General features: G+C 41.6%; 1 protein-coding gene across 1 annotated transcript in view; it reads right to left on the reverse strand.

Annotated features, from left to right (window-relative positions):
* fgd (faciogenital dysplasia) overlaps positions 1-11,846 on the reverse strand; it is a 69,368-nt gene extending 57,522 nt beyond the window's left edge. Inside the window, exon 1 of the mRNA XM_015968182.3 lies at positions 11,649-11,846. Within this exon, the coding sequence (XP_015823668.3) occupies positions 11,649-11,670 (22 nt within the window). The 5' untranslated portion in view covers positions 11,671-11,846. The remainder of the gene's footprint in view (positions 1-11,648) is intronic.
* Between the last annotated feature and the right edge of the window lie 2,250 nt (positions 11,847-14,096).

Genomic DNA, 14,096 nt, shown 5'->3' on the forward strand with positions numbered 1-14,096 from the left:
ACCGTCGTCTGCGGTCTTCTTCAGAAGTGTCACAGGTGTTTGTGTGACGCGTCTTTATCAGCTGTTCTTCTGGTGGGCGCGACCAACCCAGATCTGTCAGATCCGCCGTGTTGGTCACGCCCACCTCCGCTGGCTGGTCTTTGGAGAAGGGAAGCCCAGGTACGAGACAGCTGATGGGCCCCCTTGTCTCTGTTCATGTTCCAATGTTCCCATATAAAAAGGTAATTAGAAGCACCTTCATGTCTGAAGCAAAAAGAACCTCATTTAATATTTAAAAAGAGGACATAATGAACATTGCAAAGGATGTAACGGATCTTATTCAAACTCATGGTAAAATGGACACACTCACCTAAAGAATTACTAGGAACACCTGTTCAACTTCTCCTTAATGCAATTGTCTAATCAACCAATCACATGACAGTTGCTTCAATGCATTTAGGGGAGTGGTCCTAGTCAAGACAATCTCCTGAACTCCAAACTGAATGTCAGAATGGGAAAGAAAGGTGATTTAAACAAGTCTGAGTGTTGCATGGTTGTTGTGTTGGTTTCTGTGCTTTGGGACGCTGGAGCACTGACAATAAAGCTGATTCTGATTCTGGTGCCAGATGGGCCGGTCTGAGTATTTCACAATCTGCTCAGTTACTGGGATTTTCACCCACAACCAATTCTAGGGTTTAAAAAGAATGGTGTTAAAAGGGAAAAACATCCAGTATGCAGCAGTCCTGTGGCCGAAAATGCCTTGTTGATGCTAGAGGTCAGAGGAGAATGGGCCGACTGATTCAAGCTGATAGAAGAGCAACTTTAACTGAAATAACCACTCACGAGGAATGTAGCAAAGCATTTGTGAAGCCACAACACGCACAACCTTGAGGCGGATGGGCTACAACAGCAGAAGACCCCACCAGGTACCACTCATCTCCACTACAAATAGGAGCAAGAGGCTACAATTTGCACAAGCTTACCAAAATTGGACATTTGAAGACTGGAAAAATTTTGCCTGGTCTGATGAGTCTCCATTTCTGTTGAGACATTCAAATGGTAGAGTCAGAATTTGGCGTAAACAGAATGAGAACATGGATCCATCATGCCTTGTTACCACTATGCAGGCTGGTGGTGGTGGTGTAATGGTGTGGGTCATGTTTTCTTGGCACACTATAGACCCATTAGTGCCAATTGGGCATCATTTAAATACCACGGGCTACCTGAGCATTGTTTCTGACCATGTCCATCCCTTCATGACCACCATGTACCCATCCTCTGATGGCTATTTCCAGCAGGATAATGCACCATGTCATAAAGCTCCAATCATTTCAGACTGGTTTCTTGAACATGGCAATGACTTCACTGTACTACAATGGCCCCCACAGTCACCAGATCTCAACCCGATAGAGCATGTTTGGGATGTGGTGGAAAGAGAGCCTCGTGCCCTGGATGTGCATCCCACACATCTCCATCAACTGCAAGTTGCTATCCTATCAACATGGGCCAACATGTCTAAAGAATGATTTTAGTACCTTGTTGAATCAATGCCACATAGAATTGAGGCCGTTCTGAGGGTGAAAGGGGGTCACACACTGTATTAGTATGGTGTTCCTAATAATCCTATAGGTGAGTGTATATATATATATATATATATATATATATATATATATATATATATATATATATATATATATATAGTCAACTCAACTTGACTCAAATACCTTTAGCTCCAGTCTCAGAATGGCTTAAGGACAAACAAAAACCTAACTTACACATTGAAACTGCAACAACTATGAAAAATGCTCTTTAAATTCATTTAGTGGAATCCACTGGAAGAAATGCAATGTAACATTTGTAGCAATCTTTTGACTGGTTCACAACACTGTTTCTCAGTACTCACACCCCTGGCACAGTGCTCTGCATGTTTGAGATGCTTCCATACTTTAACATCATGTTTAAATTGATGGGTTAATGACAGGCATCAGCAGAACATGATGACAAGCTGTTGAGTTCATTCATTCCTTTGAATCAGGTGTTGTAGCAGCGACGCGTCAATCTGAGTTGCACATGCATGCTGAACATGACCATTGTCTTCAAACCCCATTGCCCGCATTAGCCACAGAAAGGATATAGATAAGAAACAATTGGGTAAGAAAAAGCCAGTCTCTTATGTCACAGAGAAAATTATTATTCATGGACTCAACTATCTTGGCTTGAGAGCGTGGGACGCTGGATTGGAGAGAGTAAAACGTGTCAGCTATTAGACGCTAGCCAATAGCAAATCTAAAACATAGCAGAATATGTTCAGACTTGTACTATATGTGGAGATAACATATAAACACTGCATATTTTACCCAAGAAAGAAGAGTTGTGTTGCTGTTAGCCAATCAGAGAAGAGACGTGTACATATTGTTAACATTGAGCAGATCTAATAAGCACCCTTAGTATAAACTTGGATGGAAAGAAGTAAAATAATAATATTCGGTTGGGAGCAACTTCTAGATTTATCAACAGATGCAGCTACATTCTAAATACAAGCAGCTTCATTTACATCCATTCAGCATTTGCACAAAACTATGAGGAGTATACCAGAATGTCTCTGTACTGGATTTGTGTTTGAACTAACCCCCCTTTAGCCACGAATTATTCTCATCTGACTTGGTTCAATATTGTGGTTTTCCACGTGCATGTGGGAGTGGAGATGAAGCCTGAGCCCTACTCAAAAATGGTGCAAAGACCAGTCAGACAGGAGCCTCAAACGCATCCAACCAGTTTCTAACTCTAGTCTGTGTTCCAATGTTTTCAGATTGTCTGTAAAATCTGTTTCCCTGGTATACACGTGTGCTTTATTTTCTCTTCATAAAGTTACAGAAAGCCTGATAAAACATTAATGCATCAAGTGCAAAAGAGGGGTCAAATGGGGTTCAACGCAAATACTGGTGTAAACTGACAAAACAACAGGTTTTACATGTGCATAAAACAAGGAAAACAGATAAGCTGCTGGATTGCCAAGCTGGAAGTGTCTCTGTTCTGTAAAGCATGCAAAAGATAAGTAAAGTACATAAGGACTCCCTTTCTTGTTACATGTCAACCTTTACAAACCGGAGACCCCTTGGTCCAGCAGGAAAAAAAGACCTGCAAGGGGGAACCGTGGGTGACAACTTACAGTGCATCATTTCTGCTCACAAGATACTATGCTGTGCTTGACAACATCTTAGCAACTGCAGGACCAGTGTATGACCACTGTTGGTACAATCACTGTGACAGTCAGTCAGACCAGAAAAGAACCTGAAGCTTCTGAGCATTCCTGGAACTGAGTCATGACATCTCCCAGGGACATGACTAGATAAGACAGGAAGTCGGAGAGCAGTAGGATGTAGAGTGTGTGATTACAGAAATACTCCTTGTTGTTGAGTTGGTCTTAATTAGTGTGCAGCGTGTGTCAGTGTAGTCCGTGTGCTATGGGACAATAGCTACCTGACAGTGATGTACGCAGTATCGCAACTTCCTGTGAAAATAAGGAGCCCTGGTTTTAAATATTAGGAGCATTCAGATAGAACGGTTTTAAAAGCTTGGATTACTAATTTAATCAAGAAATTTGAAGTGGTCTCTAGTACTGAATGCCTTGCAGGCAGAGCTCAGCACAAAAAATACCACAAATCCCCTTGCTCAGCAGGTACAAAATGTGACATCACAAGAGAGCTTAACTGTAGGATTTGGAGTCTTATTTCCTGATATTTGGACATCAGATTGAATAATAGCACCGCAACTCGACCACCGACTTGCAACATGGATGTTTTATTTCCACAAATAGCACAAGCCTGGAGCAGCTTCTACCATGAGGCAAAGTTGCTAATGCTAATGGTTAGCTTGAACTAGCCGAGATGTCCGCTGCTGATTACCAGACTTTAAAGCAACAATAGCCATCCCCGTCACAAGCCAAGATGGGTTTGTCCATTAATGTTAAGTGACAGTGTGGCGTAGATCTGTCAGGATTTTCTAATCCTAGAGTTTCACCGTCTATTTTCTATCAGAAGCTAATGCAGGACATAGGTGTAGGAGATTATTTTCATGTTCAACCTGCATGAAAAACTCAAGAGTGACCGATTATAATCAGAAAAAAAGTATAAAAGGGTTTTTCGGTTAACCACACCTTAACCCTCTCAGGCTCAAAATAAGTTTTGATAAAAGGATGAACAACTAAGTCCTTCAGGGTACTTCTGAGTAAAAAAAATGCTCATGAAAAATGTATGTAGAGTAACCAGGAAGGTAGGTTTTAACATTGCAAATCCACAAAGCCTGCCTCCAGAAGGTTAAAGAAGTTCCCATCGGGGGGTTATGAAGAAATAAAACATTTGTCTGAATGAGATTAGGCAACATCGCACTGACATAATCTACATTCAAGAACAACATCAATAGACATGAAAGCACCTACTAACAGCAAAAACTATAAATTACCCAATAAATCATCAAACAGAAGGCAAAGAGACAGAGAACCATCAGTCCTAAAACTAAGAAAATGCCTAATTATTCCTAAACCTGATAAGTGCTAAGAGTAAAAGATCAAATGTCAACAAAAAGGCTGACACACATAATTTGCCACAGCTAGGGTGGAAGTTGTTTGGTTTAATCTCAAAAATAACTGTGTGAGTTCTTGTTAAACATGTTTTCATCTACTCTGTGCATCAGAGCAGGATCTCCAACCACTGTAGCCAGATATGGTCACAGATCACTGACTGTATGTATATTTGAGGTCTTCTGTCTGTGGTGCCTGTGCGCTGCTTTGTGTTCCCTCGTAGTAACTTCTGGCAGAGTTCTCTTTTAACTCCTAAATGAAAAAATCCTTTAGCAAGTTCTTAATCCCTCCACTTTAATCGACTAAATCCGTCTCTAACTGAGGTAAATAAATGAAAAAGGAATTACACTTGTGATCAAATCCTATTTGATAGATATTTACCATTTATTTTGTTAGTAAAATAATCACCAGTTAGCTGGTAAACTAAATGTCTTCTCTGTTTTCTGGAATCAACTGACAGATTTTCCTGTGCAAATCCCTCCTCAGCTGAACATGCATCAGATCAACAGTTAAGAGAAGAAAGAGTTGGATGCACATTTTCAAAGTGAAGGAAATATAAAGGCGTATCCCATTATTTGATTAATCGATTGATTACTTTGGCAGATTAATCTATTATTAAAATGATCAATAGCTGCAGACCTAGCTAAGTAACAGTGTGACATAGATCTGTCAGGATTTTCAAATCATAGAGTTTCACTGACTACGTTTACATGCAGCCAATATCCGGGTTATGATCGGGTTAAGGTCAGTATTCGGGTTTCTGAGTTGATCAGAATAACCCGTTTACAAGCATAAATAGAAAGAGTTACCCCTAACTTGCATAACCCGATTTAAATGCGGACGTTGGGGTAGCGTCAGGACGTATGGACTACGTCCAGACGCAATATGCGTCATTTCCGGTTCTTCTTGTTCCAGTATCGGTGAAAACAACATGTTTCCCAGTTCGGAAGAGATAGCGACCGCGTTTCTTTGCGCTTTAGTTTCTTCGTCACTCCGAAAGTGTGGTGCTGTGCCGCGACTCGCCATTTTGCTCCCAACTTGTTGTTTACTTCCGGTGTTCTGGCGCATACAAGACGTCTCGCTACTCAAAAGACCAAGATTCCTTGCGAACAGAGCATGCGCAGAACACACGCTTTGATGGGGATATCCCGATATGCGTTTACACGACCAAACATTCGGGTTAGAAAAGGGTTACCCCAGGTGTAGTAACCGGGTTTTTAAAAACCCGGTTATGAGCATATCCGGGTTTTTGGCGGTGTTTACATGGCTGTGCGGAACCGGGTTATTGTGAGTATTCGGGTTTTAAAAGGGTTACTGGCTGCATGTAAATGCACTCACTGTTTGTTTTCTATCAGAAGTCAGTGCAGGAGATAGGTGTAGAAGACTGTTTTCATGTTCAGACTGCATGAAAAACTCAAGAGTAACCAATCTTTTTCAAAAATAACAACTTGCTTCTTGGTGAACCTGGTTTTTAAAGCCTGCAGTTTCAATTGAAACCCTCTCCATTTTTCAGGACATTAAACTTAGAATGTGAAATAATCTTTGTTTCGTTAATAAGACTAATTTAAAAATAAAACTGTTTTAGGTGTAGTTGTGTGCACACAAACGTAAGTGCTTGGCTTTGTTTTTGCACTTACGAAGCCCCCCTTGAGTTTAACAAGAAATACAGGACAGGAAGGTCAAACAGTACACCGCAATTTTATTTTAGATACAACCACAACTGCTCTGACAGATTTTCCGTAAGCAGATACGATCATCATTCAGACAAGTATTTGATGGTTCTTTTTGTGGATTTGCAGCTGGATCAATAATCTAATTGTGGATTTTGTTTATTCCACTGAAAATATTCCCACAAGTCCTCGAATGTGTTCTTCTGCCTGTTTGCTTTTTTATTGTCGAATTCATCTTCTGGGGTTCCCCTTCTCATACCCCCACACCCATTGACTTGCATTGGCTTTTACATTCATCTGATCCAGCTACACCTAGCATACTTGTCTCACAGTCAAAAGGGTGGATGTGCTCACAGGCCTCAGCCACACAGCCACAAATCATCCTTTTGAAGCATTCACACACACAGTAATTGGTGGCAGCTGATCTAATTTGAGATTTGTCTCAGATCTGGGTTATTTACCCACAACCATCAACATCTGAATGTGACAAGTAGCTTGGGCTTTCATTCCTGTAGTGTGATAGTGACTTTACTATTTGGCACATTGAGTGTGTTAGTTTAGTTGTATCACACACTCAATAGTTCTGCCTTATCGAGACAAACAAAATATTCCATTAAGCCACCGCTGTTACTCCATGTGAAATCATGAAATCATGCAAGTGATGAAATCACTGGTTTGATTCAGCCTTACATTTATTCCATATGTCTTAGTTCAGCATTGTGACTACCTCAATGCCAGCTTAAAGGTTTATCAACCTCAACCCTCCATTTTGCCTCTGCAGTTTCTTGCATTACATGTGCAATGAATGTAGGCGTCATTTTAGCTGGAGACGCCAGGGACACCTGTGTTTATAATTTTCAGATTTGTCCCTGTAATCAACTGTGGGTTTCCAGTTTGATCTCCAGGTTTTAAAGGCACAATGCGTAAAAACATTCATCTCTTAAGCGCAATGCAGGTCAGAGTGGGTGTTGCATCTACGGTAGCCCACATGCATCAAAAGGCAAAATGTCACTAAGGCGGTGTGCACACTGCTGTGGGGGAAGGAGACATTAGCTGTTTTTACAGGACCATAGCGTTTGCTAAACGGGATTTGCCGTGGCTCCCTGGGGAGGATGTTGGCATTTATAGTAGCAAAGCTGAAGCTAGAATATTCTGCCGTCAGGCACCTCTCAAACCAAGACAGGATAAAGGGAGGTCGCTGGGCTGATTTATCACTCTGTAATGACACGATGGTCTGTCTTATAAAAGAAGCTACTGTAGCACTGACAGTTACCTCTGGGTTACACACAGAAAACACCACACACCATCTTTCAACCGTCTGCACGTTTTACTTGCTGCTTCCGCTGCTGCCCCTGAGAGGGCCTGGCCAGCCTATAGAGGAAGCTCTTCCCAGCTACTTGTATCCAGGATATTGCTTTTTCAGTCATGATCCATGTCTAGTGATCATAGGTTAGAGTATAGTTTTGTCATTTGACTCCCTTCTGTCTTTATTACAACTGTTTCAAAAACAACTTGCTTGTTACTAAAAACCAATCCCTGACCTATCAGTTCATAGCTCCGGTTCCCACTCTTGGTCAAAAGGATTAAAAAACATACGTAAAAACCAAGTTTACTCATTTTTTCAATACATTTGCAGTAGTCTCTAGCATTAATGAATGTCTCGTGAGTCGATCTCTGGTGAAAAAGCTCTAATGATCCTGTTTCAGGAACTAGAAGTGAGCCACAGCCAAACTGAGCTAAAGACTGCAGAATTTGAAGTATTATTTACTGATTTTCAGACATCCCACTTCTGATCGGCTAATAGTAATACGATTCTACCAGTAACTCAGTTTGCTTTGTGACCTCCATGTTTTTCTCCACGAATAACACAAGCCTGAAGGAGTTCTGCTGTGTTGTGGGGATGCTAATGCTAACAGTTAGCTTCTACTAGCCCAGACATGCTCTGCTCTCTCCTGGACGCTAAACCAACAACAGCTTTCCCATTGTGAGCCAAGATGGGTGAGTCCACGAATGCTCCTTGGCTATTATGATGTACCAATGTCACTGGCTTTTTTAATCTGAAAGTTACTCCGTTTATTTTCTACTGGCGGCTAATTCAAAAGACTCTTTCCACATTTAGCCTGCAGTTAAAATCAGAGCGAATCATATTTAAAAAATGGCAAGTAAAAAACTGTTTCTCGGTCAAAATGGCATTTAAAGTTGCTCCATCTGAGACAAAAATTCAACCAAAGGATAATCCCCCACCCCACCAGCCCCACCCCACCCCTTACCTCTAAGAATTATGGTCTCAGATTTGGAGGAACTGACCCCCATCTAGGCTGTACATGCTGAAGGCCATAACAGTGGTCTTTCAGCTATGACCTTCTGGGGAAAAGGTTGACCCCATCAAACCATTACTGCAGGATTCACACGCTGAGTTAAAATGTTGTGCTACATGGATCATTTGTGGTCATTACAATCATCAGCTTAACTAAACCATTTTCCAACTTTAACGTTAAAAAACAACTTTGTTGGGTTGACCACTTTTTCTCCATCCTGTCCTCAAACTTCTGTGTTGTTTGTGTTTCTCACAAAGTAGAAATGTTTACATTAGCTCTGAAAAGCACACACCAGCCCAGAATGTTTTTGTTCCTAATAAATAACCGAAACAGCTGGAGCATATAGCTACCACACACCATTGTCAGGGAACACTGACCCACTTCTGAGAAAGAGAGAGAGAGAGAGAGAGAGAGAGAGAGAGAGAGAGAGAGAGAGAGAGAGAGAGAGAGAGAGAGAGAGAGAGAGAGAGAGAGAGAGAGAGAGAGAGAGAGAGAGAGAGTAAAGTATGAGAGTGAAGCCTGTCTGAAGCATTTATGGAAACAAGTCAGAGGATTGTGGTGGAACTTGAACTGAAAGGCATGCTATCTATCCCACCACAGTTTTTTGTGATGTGGTTTATTTTTATTGATTCTGCAATTATTTCATCCTCGCAGCCTACGATCCTTTTGACCCTCCCATCATAAATGCAAAAACAAGCAAGAGAGAGTGTCCTGATTCATTAGGAAATACGGTTAAAACATGTAAGAACTAATGATCCCAAAAAAGAAGTCATTAACATGATTGTAACTGTGGGCATGTTAGGGGGAGAGGGGTGGGGGGCGAGGCTGGAGTAGAGATGAGAGAGCAGAGACTGATCTGGGATAGTGTGGGAGAGAAACATGAACCAGCAAAAACACAAAAAAGCAAGGCCTTGGGAATGAATATGTGTGTGGGAAACGTACGATACATTGCTGAACTGCAGGAAAAAGAAAGTCAGCCAGGAGGACGGCAGATCGATCCCTCCCCTGAGCCTCACAACAAACAGACTTTTTCCCTCCCTGCTCACCTCTGCTGCAGCCTGATATCATCCCATCAGCACTTCATCCCTATCACCCTTCTCCCATCATTCCCATCCCCCTCTCTTTGTCTCATTCCTGTTTACTGAAACCTGTGAAGATCTTTCATTTTTACCTGATTTTTATGGAGTTTGGTTCCCTTTGTAACTTATTTAGGATGGACGATAACTAGATGCCCAACATCTGTCATCCCAGTACCATGTACAATAAATGATAAATGACCCACACTTTTATAGCGCCTTTCAGAGTCGGAGGACTCCAAAGTGTATCATTCATCCACTCACACACACATTCACTCCCCGGTGGTGATGAGCTACAATGTAGCCACAGCTGCTCTCGAGCACAACAACAGAAGCGTAAGCCCAGATCCGGGGTTGGGCGATGTCAGAAAAATAACTTTTACAGTCATTTTCTGGAATTCTGTCAGTTTTATGTCATATTTGAGTTTTAGCACTGCAGCTACATCTTTTTGCAAAAACAATTTAAAACAAACACCAACTTGGTATTCTTTAAGCCAAACACATCTCACACTGAAATGGCAGCGACTAGACGTCACCCTGCCGCACGGAGCCACAATACCTCCTTTGATCAGACTAATTAGTTGGCAGCATGAAAATCCACAGTTTTAATGTTGGAATATAATTGTAATGTTATTAAAATATGAAAAATTTCTTGGGCGACATGGAAAAAATTCCTATCAGAACATAAATTTTCATATCAGTCAATATCTATATCATGGTAAAACAAATGACTACTTTTGCTTCTCTATCTGGTACTTTAAAGTGAAATTTGAACATGTCTGAAGGTTGTTTTCAATTTTAAAGTTGCATTTTCAAAAGCTGAGCACATCATCAAACACTACGATTTTGTTGGATAAATTTAAGGGTTTGATTTTACAGTGAAATTTTCAAGCTTTAGAGGGAAGTGAATTTTTTCTTCTGTTGATGTCAAATTATTAAAATAGGTTTTGAAATGCATCTTGCCCAAGGACCCAACGGCAGAGCTACCTACAGCTAGCTGGGATCGATCCAGCAATCCTCTTACTGAACAACCTACTTCTACTCTACCTCCTGTGCTGTTCCCCTGTGAATGCCTATATATACTTCTGGGGTGCTCTCAAAGTTATGCATTTGTACATCTAAGTATGTTGGTACTAAATACATATATAAACATACATATAGTAAATTATGACAATAATAATACAATACACATTTTTACTAGGTGATTACAAAAGTATGAATGAATGGAACTGGACTTCAACTTGTACTGCAGCCATTCACTGGGGGTGCACTAATATCTTAAATCTAGTAATTTTACTTGCAAGCAATCACTGAAAATCCAGATTTTTTAACAATTGACAAACATATTGTATATCATCACATAACTAAGCTGAAGTCTGAACTGCAGGCCCATGGGCTGATGGACGGACAACGATGAGGACAGAAATGTCATGCAGTCAGGGTCTCATGGATTGAGTCACAACATCATACTACCCACACTGCAAAATAGGAAGTCACACAACACACACTCCTTCATTAATAGCAAACTAATTAAGACCCATGAATACACACGTTTACACACCCACAGTCTGCTTCACACACTTTTCACTCCACTCATTCCACACACACACACACACACACACACACACACACACACACACACACAGGAACAGTGCACGGCCCTAGTTATCAGAGCGTGTTTACAGTTTGATTTCCGGTCATAATCTATGCAGATTTATTGTGTGTGTGTTTTCTGAGCGGGTTTTCCGACCGTGAGGTCAGGATCCTTCACTCGGAGTTGGGCACCGCTTTACTCCCATCCGTTTCCCTATCAGCCACAACATTAACGCTCCGCTCAGCTGAATTTAAGAAGGAAAAACAACTGTAAGCTGTCGTTGGAAGCAGATCTAGATGCGGGCCTGCAGCTGCCCTGCTGACAGCTGGCAAATGCATTTTGGAACTCAAACTCCCGTGCGCGTTTGGAAACTACTGAAGGAAACTACATGCATTTACAAAAGCAGACAAGGGCCGAGAGCCGTGTACCCACCCGTCGCTGAAACCCCCTGCATTTTTGCACAAAGTTCCTCTGAGCTGTCTGCTGAATCCGTCCTTTTCTCGGAGAAACTGGCTCCAGCAGCGTTGGAATAAAACTCGGAAGAGCGTCCGCGCTCCTTTCAGCGCTCCTCTGGTCCTGATCGCACACCAAACCAAACAGAGACACTAAAGGCTCCTCATGGCGCCCCCGCGGACACAGGAGATGATATTTGGGTCAGATGTGTGTAGAATAAAGCAGGATATTTCTCCATGAAGCCCTTTCTCCTCCCTCCCTCTCCGGAGGCTGAACTCTCCTCTCTGCGCCGCTGGAAAAAATAAAATGCGCACTCCCGCCGATGCGAGCACGAGCGTCCCATTCATTGACGGTTAGAAAAGCTTTAAGAAAATAGAGTAAACACAAACACTAGTCTACTTTACAACACATGCAACTGCGCAGCTCATTCAGGTTACTTGTATTTTACTCGTTTTTTGTTTTAAACGCGTCTTTGTGACATTTTTAGCCATGACACCCTCATGGGCTCAGAGGCAGGACATGAGCTGTCACGTGAAGTCATAAAAAGGACGAAGAGGCCTGTTTCAATAGATGCCTCAGCCCAGAAAACTCCACATCAGCTTATTAGTGTGGAAAAAGATCATGGAGCTCCAACTGGCACAGAGTTTCCATGTCACTGCACAGGCCGTCTCCTCAGCTTTCCATTAAATGGTAAATGGCCTGTATTTGATATAGCGCCTTCCAGTTCTAAAACTCCCCAAGGCGCTTTACAACAAAATTCACCCATAGACATGCTGGTGGTATAACCAGCTTCACTGGGGCACACTGACAGGTGCGATCACACCAGCAGGCGAGCATTACCCAAGGAAATGGCAACTGTGACAGACTAGGGTGCAAACCTGCAGGCCTGTGGTTATGGGGTGGGCACTTAACTCCTCTCTGCCGCTATGCAAGTAGTGCAATAGGTTCTGCATCTTACCAAGATAATTATTAGGAAAGAACATTTGCTAAGAGCAAGCCAAAACAGGAGTGCCTTTAATATTTTTTCCTCAATTTGTGATGATGGGAAATTAGTTCCTCACCTTAGATGTTCAAGCATCTTAATAAAGGTACTTACCACCTACACTTTACATATATATATATATATATATATATATATATATATATATATATATATATATATATATATATATATATATATATATATAATTTAATTTGCCTTTTCCCACACTTACATGTTTAAGATCAACAAAAAAGAAACATTAAAGAAGCAGATATCAAAGAAAACCCAAGTAAATACAAATTATAGTATCTATCCAAACTACCCTGATCCCGTGTGACAAAGTAATAATCCCTCTCGTTGAGTCATGAATTAACTGTCACAACACTTGAATGAGTTCAGTTTCACTATAACCACATCCAGATCTGTAGGATCAGGATATCATTTAATCTGCCTGGCAACAAGAAGAGACCAAAAGATCTCAGAAATCAACATATCCCCTTCTAAAGAAATGTGACATGAGAAATACACCAAACTTCATCTAAAGCACTGCACTTGGTTAGTGTTCTGGTTAGAGCTGACTCAACAATAAGGAAGAGACGGGAGGAAACATAGCATCCATGGGAGAGTTCCAACAGCTAACTATAAATCCTTAAAGTTCTTCCTCAGATTTGCAGAAAACATATTCATGAACCTGAAAATCTTTAGGGAAAGCACCATCATTAGCAGTTTGTTGGAGTCATCTGCAGAACTTGCACTGCGATCCATAACATTTGATGTGTGCTTTTCTTCTAATATTTGGCAGAGTGTGGTCAGTCATCGTCTCTCTGTCTCACCCCCACCTCATCATCATCTTATGAAACTGTGCATCTAGGTTATTCACCATCACCTCCTTGGTAGTTGCTGCTGGCCCCTCACACTTGTCTTTAGTGTAGATGGACACAGGGAGTCTCCTTGTGTGGCTGCAAAAACATGTAACTTATTCATTCTCCATTACTCAATAAGGCGCACACTCCTCCTCTGTAAAATGAAAGATGGCACGTGCTGCACAATCCAAAGAAAACATCTCTTTTATTCCACTTTTGGGAGATTAATTCTGATCATGACAGCTAGAATTTTGAATGGAAACTTGTTTTTGGGTGACTGAACTTGTGTGTTTAAAGTTCAGTCAAGGCCCCTATTACTCCAAGTCCATCGAGCTGTCTGCCAGGCTGACTGAATTGTGCTGGTCCACAGAAAACACGACAGCAATGGCTCTTTGAGCTCCAGCCTCCACTTTGCTCCTCCCCTGCAGACAGCAACCAGTGACTGTAGAAAAAGACAGCCACGGAGCTGGAACAAGAGCATTCACAATAAAAGGGCGGAAGATGGGATGGAGAGGAAAACAAAATGAATAGCATGAGGAGAAGGGTGTTGGGCAAGACCCTAGAAATACAAGCCAGCTGTCT

Source organism: Nothobranchius furzeri, chromosome 15 (assembly GCF_043380555.1).
Source record: "Nothobranchius furzeri strain GRZ-AD chromosome 15, NfurGRZ-RIMD1, whole genome shotgun sequence".
NCBI lineage: Eukaryota > Metazoa > Chordata > Actinopteri > Cyprinodontiformes > Nothobranchiidae > Nothobranchius > Nothobranchius furzeri.